General features: G+C 40.6%; 1 protein-coding gene across 1 annotated transcript; it reads left to right on the forward strand.

Moving 5' to 3' along the window:
- Nucleotides 1-8,845: 8,845 nt before the first annotated feature.
- LOC590135 (G-protein coupled receptor GRL101-like) lies at nucleotides 8,846-10,986 on the forward strand. Its single transcript, XM_030982505.1, has 2 exons — nucleotides 8,846-8,865; nucleotides 9,915-10,986. The coding sequence occupies exons 1-2, from the start codon at nucleotides 8,846-8,848 to the stop codon at nucleotides 10,981-10,983; spliced, it is 1,089 nt and encodes a 362-aa protein (XP_030838365.1). The 3' UTR covers nucleotides 10,984-10,986.
- Nucleotides 10,987-16,221: the final 5,235 nt, after the last annotated feature.

Raw genomic sequence — 16,221 nt, forward strand, 5'->3', positions numbered from 1 at the left:
GGTTCATTTTTATGTAAAGGGTACAAACTCTTATTTTGCACCCTTTTTTCTTAGAGTGTAGTAAGATGCATGTGCTTGCTTGCATTGAGGTCATTTCACGTCTTACATATTGACGAGCTGTTTGAAATTAACTAGGAGGTACGGTATGCGCGTATTGGGTAATGTGGCGTGCTGCTCTACTTTAAAAAAAAATTCCCATGACATGTAATGAGTGTTTAGTATACAAATAGTGAATGGCCATGAGTGCAATGAAACAAGATTTTGCACGAGGTGAAAGATAAGAGACGAGTTGAATGGAGCGTCTCATCTTTCACCGAATGCAAAATATTGTTCCATTGCACGAATAAAGACCATTCACTATTTGTTTTATACAACACCTCGGACATTCACGAGATTAAAACAATTTTTGTTTAAAGAACAGTTTTTCTAAGCCTAAATCTCAGCGATTAAAAAAAAAATTGTATTGATTAAATTGCCGATAGTGTGCGCGCACTATTATTAAGCAGGCAGTAAACCATGCGCGCACCATAGGCGTACCACGCTTTATGCTATTTGTTACGCGGAGTGCAATTTCTGTTGATTCATTCGCACCATTGCACAGTGACTTCACTTAGCTCACAATATACTGTGTACATCGTTAGTGACGTCAGAGTGCAATGGTGCGAAACGATCAACTGGAGTTGCACGGCTGGAGGGTGATGCCGTTCAATGGTACTTTTAGCGCATGTCATGTGGTCTAGAATTGACCATTAAGGTCGCAAGAATCTTAGTAGGCGTGTATAATGTACATTATACAATACCTACGTTGATCCTTATCATTTGATTGGAGAATTGTTGGTCACATGATATTCAATATATGTTATATTGCACGGTCGTGCATTTTTGGTTATATGTACCGTGCATTTTTGGTTATATGCAGACTGCGTACCTCTCTGCCGTGCGCGCGCGTATCCCTGCGTGTATCTGACGCGAAGGCAATCTGAATGTAATCGAGAAGGCTCGACTCCAACTTTAATTTATCTTTAATATGAGGAGTAAAGCATAATTTGTTGATTAATGTTCTATTAGATCTTCTTCGATGTTGTATAAAACAAACAATGAATGTTTTTCATTCGTTCAATGGTGCGAATATTTTCATTCGTTGAAAGATTAACGTTAATTCTATTCAACTCGGCTGACGCCTCGTTGAATAGAATGTTAATCTTTCAAGTCATGAAAATAGTCGCACTATTGAACTCATAACCATTCATTATTTGTATATTATATGGGACGTACAGTGATAGATGGAAAGTTATTTCAGTATATTCGAAATGACTTTTAGGTAACTCCTTTTTCCTCAAACATCATCAACATTCATTCATTTCATTTCATCTACATTTTTTCATGAAATGCATTCAGAAAATGAAAAAAAGAAAAGAAACGAAAATAACCCGTGAAAAAAAAATATTGTCGGCGAAGCATTTGTCGTAGTACTAGTAGCATTTGTATTTTATGGGACACTTTTTGGGCGGAGCAAATGTCGTCGGATCAAATGTCACCGGAGCAAGTGTCGCTTCATGCGGAGCAATTGTCGGAGGAGCAAAAGTCGGCGGAGCAAATGTCGGCGGAGCAACTGTCGTTCGAGGAGCATTTGTCACCGGAGCATTTATCGCTTCATGCGGAGCAATTGGTGGCGGAGCAATTGTCGGCGGAGCAGTTGTCGGCGGAGCAAATGTCGGCTGAGCAACTGTCGTTCGAGGAGCATTTGTCACCGGAACATTTATCGGTTCATGCGGAGCAATTGGCGGCGGAGCAATTGTCGGCGGAGCAAATGTCGGCGGAGGAACTGTCGTTCGAGGAGCATTTGTCACCGGAGCGTTTATCGCTTCATGCGGAGCAATTGGCGGTGGAGCAATTTATGGCGGAGCAATTGTCGGCGGAACATCTGTCGGCGGAGCAAATGTCGGCTGAGCAACTGTCGTTCGAGGAGCATTTGTCACCGGAACATTTATCGGTTCATGCGGAGCAATTGGCGGCGAAGCAATTGTCGGCGGAGCAAATGTCGGCGGAGCAACTGTCGTTCGAGGAGCATTTGTCACCGGAGCGTTTATCGCTTCATGCGGAGCAATTGGCGGTGGAGCAATTTATGGCGGAGCAATTGTCGGCGGAACATCTGTCGGCGGAGCAGTTGTCGGCGGAGCAAATGTCGGCTGAGCAACTGTCGTTCGAGGAGCATTTGTCACCGGAGCGTTTATCGCTTCATGCGGAGCAATTGTCGGCGGAGCAAATGTCGGCGGAGCAATTGTCGTTCGAGGAGCATTTGTCACCGGAGCGTTTATCGCTTCATGCGGAGCAATTGGTGGTGGAGCAATTGTCGGCGGAGCAATTGTCGGCGGAACATCTGTCGGCGGAGCAAATGTCGGCTGAGCAAGTGTCGTTCGAGGAGCATTTGTCACCGGAACATTTATCGGTTCATGCGGAGCAATTGGCGGCGGAGCAATTGTCGGCGGAGCAAATGTCGGCGGAGCAACTGTCGTTCGAGGAGCATTTGTCACCGGAGCGTTTATCGCTTCATGCGGAGCAATTGGCGGTGGAGCAATTTATGGCGGAGCAATTGTCGGCGGAACATCTGTCGGCGGAGCAGTTGTCGTAGTACTAGTAGCATTTGTATTTTATGGGACACTTTTTGGGCGGAGCAAATGTCGTCGGATCAAATGTCACCGGAGCAAGTGTCGCTTCATGCGGAGCAATTGTCGGAGGAGCAAAAGTCGGCGGAGCAAATGTCGGCGGAGCAACTGTCGTTCGAGGAGCATTTGTCACCGGAGCATTTATCGCTTCATGCGGAGCAATTGGTGGCGGAGCAATTGTCGGCGGAGCAGTTGTCGGCGGAGCAAATGTCGGCTGAGCAACTGTCGTTCGAGGAGCATTTGTCACCGGAACATTTATCGGTTCATGCGGAGCAATTGGCGGCGGAGCAATTGTCGGCGGAGCAAATGTCGGCGGAGGAACTGTCGTTCGAGGAGCATTTGTCACCGGAGCGTTTATCGCTTCATGCGGAGCAATTGGCAGTGGAGCAATTTATGGCGGTGCAATTGTCGGCGGAACATCTGTCGGCGGAGCAAATGTCGGCTGAGCAACTGTCGTTCGAGGAGCATTTGTCACCGGAACATTTATCGGTTCATGCGGAGCAATTGGCGGCGAAGCAATTGTCGGCGGAGCAAATGTCGGCGGAGCAACTGTCGTTCGAGGAGCATTTGTCACCGGAACATTTATCGGTTCATGCGGAGCAATTGGCGGCGGAGCAATTGTCGGCGGAGCAAATGTCGGCGGAGGAACTGTCGTTCGAGGAGCATTTGTCACCGGAGCGTTTATCGCTTCATGCGGAGCAATTGGCAGTGGAGCAATTTATGGCGGAGCAATTGTCGGCGGAACATCTGTCGGCGGAGCAAATGTCGGCTGAGCAACTGTCGTTCGAGGAGCATTTGTCACCGGAACATTTATCGGTTCATGCGGAGCAATTGGCGGCGAAGCAATTGTCGGCGGAGCAAATGTCGGCGGAGCAACTGTCGTTCGAGGAGCATTTGTCACCGGAGCGTTTATCGCTTCATGCGGAGCAATTGGCGGTGGAGCAATTTATGGCGGAGCAATTGTCGGCGGAACATCTGTCGGCGGAGCAGTTGTCGGCGGAGCAAATGTCGGCTGAGCAACTGTCGTTCGAGGAGCATTTGTCACCGGAGCGTTTATCGCTTCATGCGGAGCAATTGTCGGCGGAGCAAATGTCGGCGGAGCAATTGTCGTTCGAGGAGCATTTGTCACCGGAGCGTTTATCGCTTCATGCGGAGCAATTGGTGGTGGAGCAATTGTCGGCGGAGCAATTGTCGGCGGAACATCTGTCGGCGGAGCAAATGTCGGCTGAGCAAGTGTCGTTCGAGGAGCATTTGTCACCGGAACATTTATCGGTTCATGCGGAGCAATTGGCGGCGGAGCAATTGTCGGCGGAGCAAATGTCGGCGGAGCAACTGTCGTTCGAGGAGCATTTGTCACCGGAGCGTTTATCGCTTCATGCGGAGCAATTGGCGGTGGAGCAATTTATGGCGGAGCAATTGTCGGCGGAACATCTGTCGGCGGAGCAGTTGTCGGCGGAGCAAATGTCGGCTGAGCAACTGTCGTTCGAGGAGCATTTGTCACCGGAGCATTTATCGCTTCATGCGGAGCAATTGTCGGCGGAGCAAATGTCGGCGGAGCAATTGTCGTTCGAGGAGCATTTGTCACCGGAGCGTTTATCGCTTCATGCGGAGCAATTGGCGGTGGAGCAATTGTCGGCGGAGCAATTGTCGGCGGAACATCTGTCGGCGGAGCAATTGTCGGCGGAGCAATTGTCGGCGGAGCAACTGTCGGTGGAGCAAGTGTCGGCGGAGCATTTGACGTCGGAGCAAATGTCGCGGAACAAATTTCGCGGAGCAATTGTCGCGTTTTGCGGAGTAAATGTCGGCGGAGCATGTGCCATGGAACCGCCAAATGTCAAAGCATTTAATTTAACCATTTTCAAGTTATCTTGCTAACAAAAAAGTGGGTCGAAATAAGAAAAATAAATAATGAATAATAAAGGCGATTTTAACAAAATTATAAGGATGTCTGTATTAAATACGGCCCACCTGAAAAAATACAGAACAAAAAAATAAAAGAAAAAATAAACAACTATTCAAGGTATGAGAAAAAATGATCAGAGCACAGGCGCAGGATGTATACAGGTCCTCAAATTATAGCACGGACCTGCATGAACGCGCAGTTCCTAAAAGCAAACACAACAGCTACGCAACATAGAGCCAGACCCCACGAATGAACATAATGTACAACCACTACATATTTACTTAAAAACGCATAATTAACAATACAATCAACTCATCTACAGAAGGAGCATGCCTCAGGTACAAAACAATAAAAACCATAAAGACCTATATCACTCCAGAACGTTATGACCAAGGCACAACCCCCTACAACATCTCAGAAATTGAAAACAAAAACCTTTCAAATTTTAATAATGAAATGAAGGTTTAAACTTCAAGAAATAATGGACTGGAAAGCATCTTCAAAAGAAAAACAAAGAACTTTGAACATTATACTGCGAATGTATAATGATAAATATAAATATCTGTCAAGTTTGTTGGAAGGTATGATCCTAAGTAAAAGACAAAAGCAATAATAGAGATAGATAACAAGTTATCACCCTTGAGTCTTACAATTTGAATCATCAAACTTCAAGAAACAATCTGTAGTTTTCCTGTATTCTGAACTCTATAGGCCAACTTGGCTGGATACAAGAAGAATGGTTTACGACCTTCGGATTTCAGTCGTTTGAAATCTTCCATCTTGTTCTTCCTCAATTGCTGTATCCGCTTACTAAAGTCCTCCGCTACAAACAGCTTCTTTCCTTTGTACTCTTTCTCTTTGAACTTCTTCATGCATGCAACCCGAACCTTTTCCCTCTGAAGAAATGACCCAAAACATACGTGTATCATTCTGGGCTTTGGTCGGACATTACCATTCTGCTTCTGCGATGGGGACGGGGGTACGGTCGGTAATGGAGCTGTGGGAGTGCGATGGCATCTCTCCATGGAGTATTCTGCAGCAGATAGCCCCACAAAGGTTTGAAGAACATCATTCATGTCATCAAGGCATACTTCTCGCTGACCAGACACAGCTACTTCAGGAATACCATGAAACACCAAATTCATCCTCCTGGAACGATTTTCAATGTCATCGAGAGAGAGAGAGACATTATCTTCCTTCAACTTTTTGACTTGTGACTTTAAGTCCTCAACATCAATCTCACACGCAGTGATTTTCTCACCATGTTCCTTCACAGTGGATGAAAGAACTTCAAGCCTTTTAGCATAGATGACATCTAAGCGCTGCTCGAGTCGGACTTCAAAACCCGAGAAGAATTTCGTGAACCAGACAGGGGGGCCGACTCTGCGGCGTTCATCACAAGCGAGTCGTCTCGCACCCTGTGTGGGGGGTCACCGTGCACGTGTTGAATTTCACTGCTCACCGTTTCAGGCTTCTTTTGTTGAGACTTCGCCGATATCTCAGGAGAAAGGAGGTGCTTTTCAGCCATGATTTTAAGTCCAAAATCATCTATAACCTTCAATTATACTGTTGATTAAGTGTTTATATCAAACTGCGGAATATAACATCGTAGAATTTGGCCACAAAAGCGGAGCTCAAAACAAGAGCAACATGCTGCTATGCCTGCTATGGAACGCCCCCCTCCGTCAACCAAACTTCGCTTGCGATGTTTTCTTTAACGTTAAAACGTTATCCCCTGCACATCACATTGATAGGTTCTATAGGAGACAATCTAAACAATTTTCTTGTAGCCACTTGTTAAGAACATTCATCAATCTGATGATGATAATTTAGGCAAAAAGAATATCATTTGGTTGTCCTCGATTGCTTTTCTGGAGTAGGGGTGGGCGGGCAGATTTGTTTTCTTTTCTTTTAATTTAATTTTTTGGGGGGTCTTTTTTCTTTCTTCTGCCCCCCCCCCCCTTCCCCCCCCCCCCCCCCCCCCCCCCATTTTTTTGATTTTTTGTTTTTGTTTAAATAAATATTTTTCCATAAAAAACAAAAAATCATTGGGATGTCAAGCACTTAAACAAACGAAGTCATTGAAATACTTTAACACAGAAGGTATTTTTGGCTTTGAAAAACAGCACCTTTTAATTCCCCACTGTACTACTTTTAGCTACTTCCGCCCTCTATATAGCAAACAATGCCTAATCGGTGACCATTGGTCCCCCATGATCCTCTTTATTTTATGTTAACTGAGAGCTGATTTGATGAGATAACCACCTGTTCAGTGACCTTGCAGGGTGCTCTAATCCCTCCTGTAAACTAGTACAGATGGGCATTAAATGAGTTAAAGAATGCTCAGAACCTGATTTTAATGAACGGGATTTTGACATAGAAAAACAAATGGCAAGTTTAATACAGAAGTGCGTACTGAAAAGACCAAACTGGCAATGGGACGGATTTCGATTCTTGCAAAATGCATAAAATGGTATGTTTGGGCGATTGAGATTGCTCCCCGAAAAAAGGGGGATTTTTTTTAAAATTGAATTAAAAAAAAAAAACAACAACAACAACGAGCGGCCCGACAATGACGAGCGGGCGGTCGAGGACAACCAAATGATTTTTTTTTTGTTTGGCCTTTACATTGACTGCTTCTTGTAGCGCCTTATTGTGTAGCGTCTGTAGCGCCAATGTTGGGCGCTAATAGCGCTCGCTCTAAAATGTCTCACAAAATTATAATGTCGTTCATTATTTTTTTCCCTCTCTCTCTCCATAGAAACATTGTGAATGTCAAACTGGCAAATCTCGAGCCAGATACCTTCAAAGGGATTACATCTCTCAAATTATTGTAAGTTACGACTTCTTCATTAAATAAATTGACATATATAACTGTGTCTGACGTTTCTACTAACCTCTGGTTAGTCAACAAACTTTTAAGACATTTATTTTGAGAAAAAATTTGTCTAGTTTAAGAAGTTTTGTTTGTCTTAGCCGTACTCTATACACGTTAAGCACTTCGTCTTAGCTAAGACGACAGATAAGACAAAATTCTATTGTGATGACGTCATTTTGTAAAGTCAAATTGGTCGAGTCGAGCGATTCAACTGCAGCTCATTTGGCCTATGCAATTTGTTTGTTAGAAATTTAAAAAAAGTGCACAGGACGAAAATTATACACGCACGTATGATGAGGGGGTGTCCGGACAATTACACTTCTCTTTTGCCTTTCAGTGTAATGAAAAATCTATATCAAATAGTATCAACCGGCATGAACATTTTTCCTTTATAATACTGTCCAACAAAAGTCACTGAATATTTATGGAATATTGCTTGTAAACTTCTTCAAATTGCTGTTTTTAAATCAACTGTCCGGATACACAACCTGTACGGACACACAACTGACAGCAATGATGTTCACAAAATTGTTTTGGGATTTGCCGACTGATACTAAAGCAGGCTAGGCAAGACTTCCCGATCTAACAAGTTCTATTCAACATCTACCTCAGGCATTTTCTATTTTTCTGTCAAACAACTTTAAAAATCCCCCAGAGCACCGTCTTTATGCCGCGGCTAGCCTGGGGTCTTTGACATTAGCCGTCGCTAGCCGGTTAGCGCTACCATGGCTGATACCGTTTACATGCAGTTACTGCTAGCCTAGTCCTATACCTTATCAAACAGTTACATTTAACAAACAAATGTTGCCTCATCTCACATCATACCGACGACACATCATTCCCCGTCTCTATACTTTAATCCAAGGATCATGAGATAATGCATCGTTTACAAGTAATGCTTTGGCTACGCCTATGGTATTCATACATGTTGGTGGATCTTTTACCTTTTACATACAAATAGCAAAATACCATATTCATACAATATACAGTGCGTCCCGGAAAAAACGAAATCGAGAATTATCGATGTTTTATCATAACTTGATAATTTGATGCAACTCATATGATGCATATTTCACACATGAGTGATTAAAAACAGTTTGAAGAGAGGAAACATAAAAGTCATTTGGCCGACGGTATCTGAATTTCAAAGAGAAAATCACATTCTAGATTCTAAAAAAGTTCAATTTCTGCCCTTTCATATGACACCTCAATAAGGAAAATTGAGCCAGGAATAACAAAGTTCTGTTTGTTTAAAGTTGTGCTTGCATTTCCATAATTTAATTAAAAGAGGTTCTTTTTCACTGCACTGTTAAAAAGTTGGGCAGATGTTACTGGGTAAATCGAAGTTGGGCAAATTTTGTCCGATAATTGGGTTATTTTCTCCCAACCATTTACTATATGAAGTTACCTCATGAAAGGTAAAAAATAGGTTGGGTAGGTGTCACTTGGCAAATCGATGTTGGGCAAATGTCGTCCAACAATTGGGTTGTTTCCTACCAACCATGTAGTACCGATGAAATAATTGGGTAATGTTATTGGGCAAATTAGGATTGGGCCAAGTTTGTCCAACAATTGGGTTATTTCCTACCAACCATGTAGTAACCGATGAAATAATTGGGTAATATTATTGGGCAAATTAGATTTGGGCCATTTTTGTCCAACATTTAGGTTATTTTCTCCCAACCATTTACTACATGTATTTACCCAATTACATGTTCATTATAAGTTGGGCAGATGTAACTGGGCAAATGTAAGTCGGGCAACATTATTATGCAACAATAGGGTTATATATATTAGAGGTGTCGTGGTCGAGTGGATAACTATTTTATCCAACTTATTTGCCCAACTAGTGTCTAATATATGCTACACGTTATGGTGAGAATTGGGTACAATTTTGTTGGTCAAAAGTTGGGTATTTTCTTTTCATCCAACACTAGGTAAATCATGGAAAATCTTTAATTTACCCAATAGTTGGTTGGACACTTAATCGCCCTCATGTTCGGTAAAAATTGGGCAATTTTTTGCTCAATATTTTTAGAGTGTGGGTGACTGCCGTAGCAACAAACAGAGTTAATAAAAGGCTTAACTCCGTTTCGTTGACGATCAGCCATGCCTCAAGTCTGTCGTCTTTTTTGTGCATGGCTGATCGTCAACGAAACGGAGTTAAGTCGGTTTGGAGTCGGTCTTGGATCGGGTTGATGGTGTGACGAAGGTATGAGTTTAAGACTAGTTCAGTAATTAGAGACCAGATAACTTTTGCTTCATAAAGGATTCTGCATTTTCTTTTCAAAGAATACTTACTCAATTCCCATTCATGATGTATTAAGTGATTGTGCTATTGTCATAGTTAGTAAAGCTGGACTCAGTCTAATTAGAAGAAAAAAAATTGACGGAAACTTTGATTCTTTACGTATACTATTATACACTAGCCCTTTGTTTATTGCAAATATTTATGTACATCTTTCAGGTCGACCTATGACTACAGGCTTTGCTGTTTGTTCGACGAGACGGATCTGTGCAACATTGCTTCCTCGAACTTCCTGGACAACTGCTCCCGTCTCATGCCAAACACAATCTTAAGGATAGCCATGTGGGTCATAGGGTGGGGCGCCCTCATCGGCAATACCATAGTTCTTGTCTTGCGGTGTCGTCCCGATCATTCAGTCAGCGCAAAGACTCAGGGACTGTTCATCTTCAACCTGGCCATAGCAGATTTTCTGATGGGAGTCTACATGATCATAATAGCGTCAGCAGATGTGTACCACGGAGAGTATTACTACCTCTTCGCAAAGCAATGGCGCGGATCGGTCACTTGCAAAGTCGCAGGATTCATCGCTGTTCTCTCCAGCGAAACGTCCGTCTTCATACTTGCAATCATTACGATAGATCGAGTCCTTAACGTCGTGTCCCCCTTCGGTAAACTGAAGTTTCGGGCTACTTCTGCTCGCGTTGGGGTAGCGCTGATATGGATCATTGCTGTTGTAGTGAGCGTTGTTCCTTTGATTGTTAGCTCCTACATCAGCGGTTTTTATGGCATGTCAGATGTTTGCGTTGGACTCCCACTCAATATCGAGTCAAGAGAGACTGGAGAAATAGTATTTAACGACGAGTTAGGGTTATTTGAGAAACTCCAATATGAAACAACAAAGCGACCAAGTTGGGTGTACTCAATCGCCCTCTTTCTAGGTGTGAATTTCTTGATCTTCATCCTCATTCTGCTCTCCTATGTCGTCATATTCGTTCAAGTTCGCAAGTCGGCACGCAGTGTGGCCAATCCAGTAAGTGCTTCGGGTAGTATTGACCGCGCCCGGGAAGTGAAGATGACAACACGCATGGCTATCATTGTCCTGACGGATTTCTTTTGCTGGATGCCGGTGATCATCATGGGTATCCTTTCGCAAACAGGTGCTGTCACCCTCCCGGTATCCCTCTACGCCTGGAGCGTTGTCTTTATCTTGCCTATCAACGCATCCATCAATCCATATCTCTATACCTTCATCGCAATATGTGATGGTTCAAAGAAGAGATCTACCTAAAAACCCTTCTTCAAAGACCCGCTTCACGCCCGCGGTGCCTGATACATGGCATTCTGTAGGATTATACTTAATCTGGTGGTTCAAGGACGAAATCTACCTTAAATTCTGCTTTAAAGACCCGTTAAACATGACCACTATATCTGGTACACGAGCGTGCTGTAGGATTATACTTATTTTAATCTGGTGGTTCAAAGATGAAATCTACCTTAAATTCTGCTTTTAAGACCCTATATAAAATGACCACGAAGTCTGGTACACGAGCATGCTGTAAGAGATGTACTTCTTATAACAAAATAAATGGTCAATGGACCGGGGAAAAAATAGATGGTTATTGGTTTACAGTATTCCTCAAGTAGTATCTGACTGACACCCGTCAAACCGTCAGTTAAAAAGGAGAACAGTTACTCAATGGCGCATTTAGCAGATAAATAAATACAAATTTGTATTTAGATTGTTCAAGTCGTTCGGGTATAACCTTCCTTCATATTAGCATGGTGACACGATTATTTGACTCATTTGTGAGACCAATACTTCTAGATGGATCAGAGATTCGGGGCGATTTTACTATTCACTTTGAAAAGTTATCGAAAGTTGTAAAGGGGAACTCCAAAATATATTTTAGAGAGTGATAACTTCCGCCAAACTCTGATGCCAACACATCTGATGCCAACATTCATACCCGGGTAACCCCCTCTACCACGCTCTGAGGATAACGGTACACCTGGGAAACTCCCTCCGCCACGCTCGGATGGCCAGACATCCGGGTAACCAATCCCGTCACGCTCGAATGAACTCTTCGGTCCTCATGACCGCGAGCGTAGACGCCAGGAAGCACGAGCCCAGCCCAGGGCACAACCAACAAATGGTCATCCAATGAGTGGCCGAGAGAATGCAGACAAACACAACCAGAAACATGAACCAAATAAAGTTAAGAAGAACGTTTTACTCTTTCGGAACTCTCAAATAAACCAAATCGAGGGTGTGAAATTCTCGAGTCAAGTGCATCTCCGTAAGATACTCAAATACACAGTTGACGATGTAGGAGAGTGGCTTTGGTCGGGGGATACCGTAGTCTTGAAAACATTGACAACATTGATGCCGTGATAATTTATGAAATCACTAATGGTGTTAGAAATGCCTTGGCGACACATTGTATTAAGAGAAATGATTCAACTGGTAGATAACATTGCGTTTCACTTCAAGGATGCACAAATAGTGGTGTCACTAGGAACACCGAGAGGTGACAATGATCTCTTCAATTAACGGGTTAGTGTTGTGAATACGATCCTTAGAAACGATTAAAAGTAGCCTTTGTGAAGAAAGTGAGAGTACTGCATCACAAAGACCTATTGCAATAAGGCGTAATAAACGAAAGCTTGTACAAGTATGATCGTTTTAACCTATACGGAAAGGGAACAAAGGTGTTAGCCGCAAACCTCAGGCATGCTATCGAAAAGGATTACCAATCAAAACGTAATGACCGCAAGAATAGGTACTGACGTATCCTATTATTGTTTATGATATATTTTATATTATAGTCTTTATAAATCGTGTTTAAAAATAATAAACTTTTGAACAAAAATGTAGATATCTGCTACTGGAATATAAATGATGCATACTGATTTATTATACATATTTTTCATCTTTATTTAATGGTTGGATTTAATATGATTTGTCTGTTTTTCAATTATAGAAGTTGAAACTGAGTTTGGCTTTCTTTAACAAGTGTTTGTATAATAACACATAAACTGGAAAAATGATAAGTTGTAATAATTTGATGCCTATTAGTGCAATATTGGTTTATCAAATACTGGTTTTAAGAATTCGGAATAAGTTATCAAGGATTTTGTTGTTATTTTTTGGATATTTAGAAAACTTTTATGATGCGTGATTTTCTGTATATGATAAGTTACTGTACGTGTAAAACAATGGTGCTTCTATGCTCTTTTAGATAATTGTGTGTTGGAACTCAATATGTACATAGAAGTCAAATTAGAAAGAAAAAAAATGCAATATATCTTTAAATTAGGAAAAACTATTGTTGTAATAATTTGCTACCTATTAGTGGAATATTCTTTATTTATTAAATACTGGTTTTAAGAATTTGGATGAAGTATTTAAAAATTTGATTGAATATTCGGAAAACTTTTGATTAGTTTTTGATTAGTTTTGATTACCTTTGATGAATAGATGAAGTAGAAAATGGCTATTCTCTACCTTCTACCACCTCCTCCTCTCCTCCTTCTCTCCTTCTTCTCCTCTCTCTCTTTCTCTCTATCTCTCTCTCTCTCTCTCTTTATCTCTCTCTCTTTTTCTCTCTCTCTCTCTCTCACCCTCTTGCGTTCTCCTCTTCAATAATTCTTTCTCTGATTAGGATCTCTATGATTGATTAATCTATTTCCTTTCTCACCACTCTTCTGAACACTAGTCGATTTCTCTCAGTCTGATTATAACCATCCCTCCCTACAACATCACTAACACTCCCCTCTCACACTCTTTTACCTCTCTCCCTCTCTCTCTCTCTCTCTCTCACCCTCTTGCGTTCTCCTCTTCAATAATTCTTTCTCTGATTAGGATCTCTATGATTGATTAATCTATTTCCTTTCTCACCACTCTTCTGAACACTAGTCGATTTCTCTCAGTCTGATTATAACCATCCCTCCCTACAACATCACTAACACTCCCCTCTCACACTCTTTTACCTCTCTCCCTCTCTCTCTCTCTCTCTCTCACCCTCTTGCGTTCTCCTCTTCAATAATTCTTTCTCTGATTAGGATCTCTATGATTAATTAATCTATTTCCTTTCTCACCACTCTTCTGAACACTAGTCGATTCCTCTCAGTCTGATTATAACCATCCCTCCCTACCACATCTCTAACTCTCCTCTCTCACTCTCTCTTACCTCTCTCTCTCTCTCTCTTTCTCTCTCTCACCCTCTTGCATTCTCCTCTTCAATATTTCTTTCTCTGATTAGGATCTCTATGATTGATTAATCTATTTCCTTACTTACCACTCTTCTGAGAGGGGTGAATAATAATGAATAAGTAATGAATAATAACGAATAATAACGAATATTTCACTCTCTTTTCTTCTTCTCTTGACCTGATTACAATACAACCAGATTAATATCTGTAACCTGAAATTATAATATGAAATATGGAAAGATCAGTATGTAAATAATTATAACAATAAGTATATCTTGATTAAAGTTTAAAGTACTCCATCCACACCTTTTTTCCCTTCCTTTTAATAAAACTCGTGAATCATATTTGTCCTTACTGTTAAAAACATACACAAATACTCCGTCAACTACAGACGAGCTATCGTATGAAAATATTTCTGGAAATAGTTTAAGAAAACTAAGTAATTATGTTTCTTATATAAGCTAATATTAATCATATAACATGTAAAGTATCTATTTGTATATAACTTTTTAAATAAATGCATTGTATTGTGAAATATGTTGTTTAGAAATGAAATGTGATGTTACTTTAAATCTGATTGTAAATTGTCATGTAATTCAGATGAGGGTGTGATATGATAATGAAACAAATTGAACTGAAAAAACATTATATACGAAATAAAAGTAAGTCAAGAAGATAACAGTATGAAAATAGATGTTTTTACAGTAAATGTAATCCACAGAAAACGTAGTGAGAGAGCAAGACAAGACTCTGGTGGTTTAGCAATTTATGTCAGAAATGAAATAAAGGAAAGTGTCACCTGCTACATCTAGTCAATATGCATGGGTAAAACTTGAGAAAAATGCGTTTAATATGTTTATCTGTTTTCTTTATATTAATCTAGAAAATTCAAGTTATACATCTTATATTGATGTTATTGAACAAATACAATTTGACATAGCTTAAAAAATGAGATTAGGGAAATGTTTATTAATGCGAAATATCAATGGGTATACAAATACTACATCAGATCAGACTAATGTGATTTGCAACGATAATTCGGATATATCTATTCAAGATTTTCGAGAAAATTATTCAAATCTAGATATCAGGCCTCTAAATAATAGAGGAAAGGATATATTAGAACTTTGTAAAATGTGTGACTTTTGCATTTCAAATAGTCGTAAAATTGGAGATATCATAGGTAACTTTACAATGTTATGGTACATACGGTTTAACAGCAAGTGTTATTGATTACGCAATAGCTGACAGTGAAGTATATGATCAAATTACTTTTGTGCATGTATTAACTCCTAATATATACTCAGATCATATTGCCCTATGAGGAAAAGATAAAGACAGTGCACTGTCGTGATGATGGATGTATTGACAGGGAGGGAATAGCATTGAGATTACCGAATGCCGCCTTTAGATGACAAGGGCTTGTTAGTAATAATTATAGTAACAGTTTAAAATGACACTAAATCAGCCTCAAAATAAGGACAAGATAAAGGTTCTTTTGGATTAGGATTATACACTTGATGACAGTTGAATTGATTGTGCGGTAGAGGATATTAGCGAGTTCATTTTACACATGGCTGAGTCAGCTAGAATACCCAAGAAATGTTATAAGAAAAACTTTGACATCTGGAAGAAAGAAATAAAATAGAATGCACTATGATAGAGAGACTGAGGCAATAGGGAGAAGAGTTAAAAAACTATGCCGAGCGGTTTGCAGGAAGCAATCCGATAGGAATGTAAGAAAGATGAATTGCAGATGTAGACAGTTATTGAAGAAAAAATAAAGAAAAATGTAAAGATAATGAGGAACAAATTATGGGAAAGTTAGAAAATTTGCAAAGTGCAAATTCACGTGACTGGTGGAATATAATTGATGAATTTAATGGACCACGTTATGGAAAAGGGACACATTTCTGAAAGAATACCTCCAATAGAATGTCATGATTGTTATCATAAATTAATGAATATCGGAAACTTTTTGAACAATAATGCTTTTTTTTTACATCCTTTACATGATGAAATACTAAAAAAGATTTAAAGTTGGATTTTTCTATTACCTCTTCAGTTCAAAATATTTAACATAATACTAATTAGCGGGAGATTTCCTCGTAAATGGTCAGAAAGCTATATTATTCCATTGTTTAACGGGGGTTGTCGAACCGATCCCTCTAATTATAGGGGCATCTCCCTCTCGAGCTCTGTTGGCAAACTATTTTGTAGTATTTTTAACAGACGTCTGGTTACATATTCAGTAAAAAAAAAAAAAAACTAATAAAAAAAAACTGTAGGCCTATGTTCAAAATCGAACAGGCTT

This window comes from Strongylocentrotus purpuratus, unplaced genomic scaffold, assembly GCF_000002235.5.
Source record: "Strongylocentrotus purpuratus isolate Spur 01 unplaced genomic scaffold, Spur_5.0 spur5_scaffold_12, whole genome shotgun sequence".
NCBI lineage: Eukaryota > Metazoa > Echinodermata > Echinoidea > Camarodonta > Strongylocentrotidae > Strongylocentrotus > Strongylocentrotus purpuratus.

Bases quoted from the DNA above. Each gene is read 5' to 3' on its own strand.
- LOC590135 (XM_030982505.1), top strand. From the start codon at position 8,846: ATGAAGTTACCTCATGAAAG. The intron at 8,866-9,914 runs GTAAAAAATAGG...TACATCTTTCAG, and splicing joins ATGAAGTTACCTCATGAAAG to GTCGACCTATGACTACAGGC.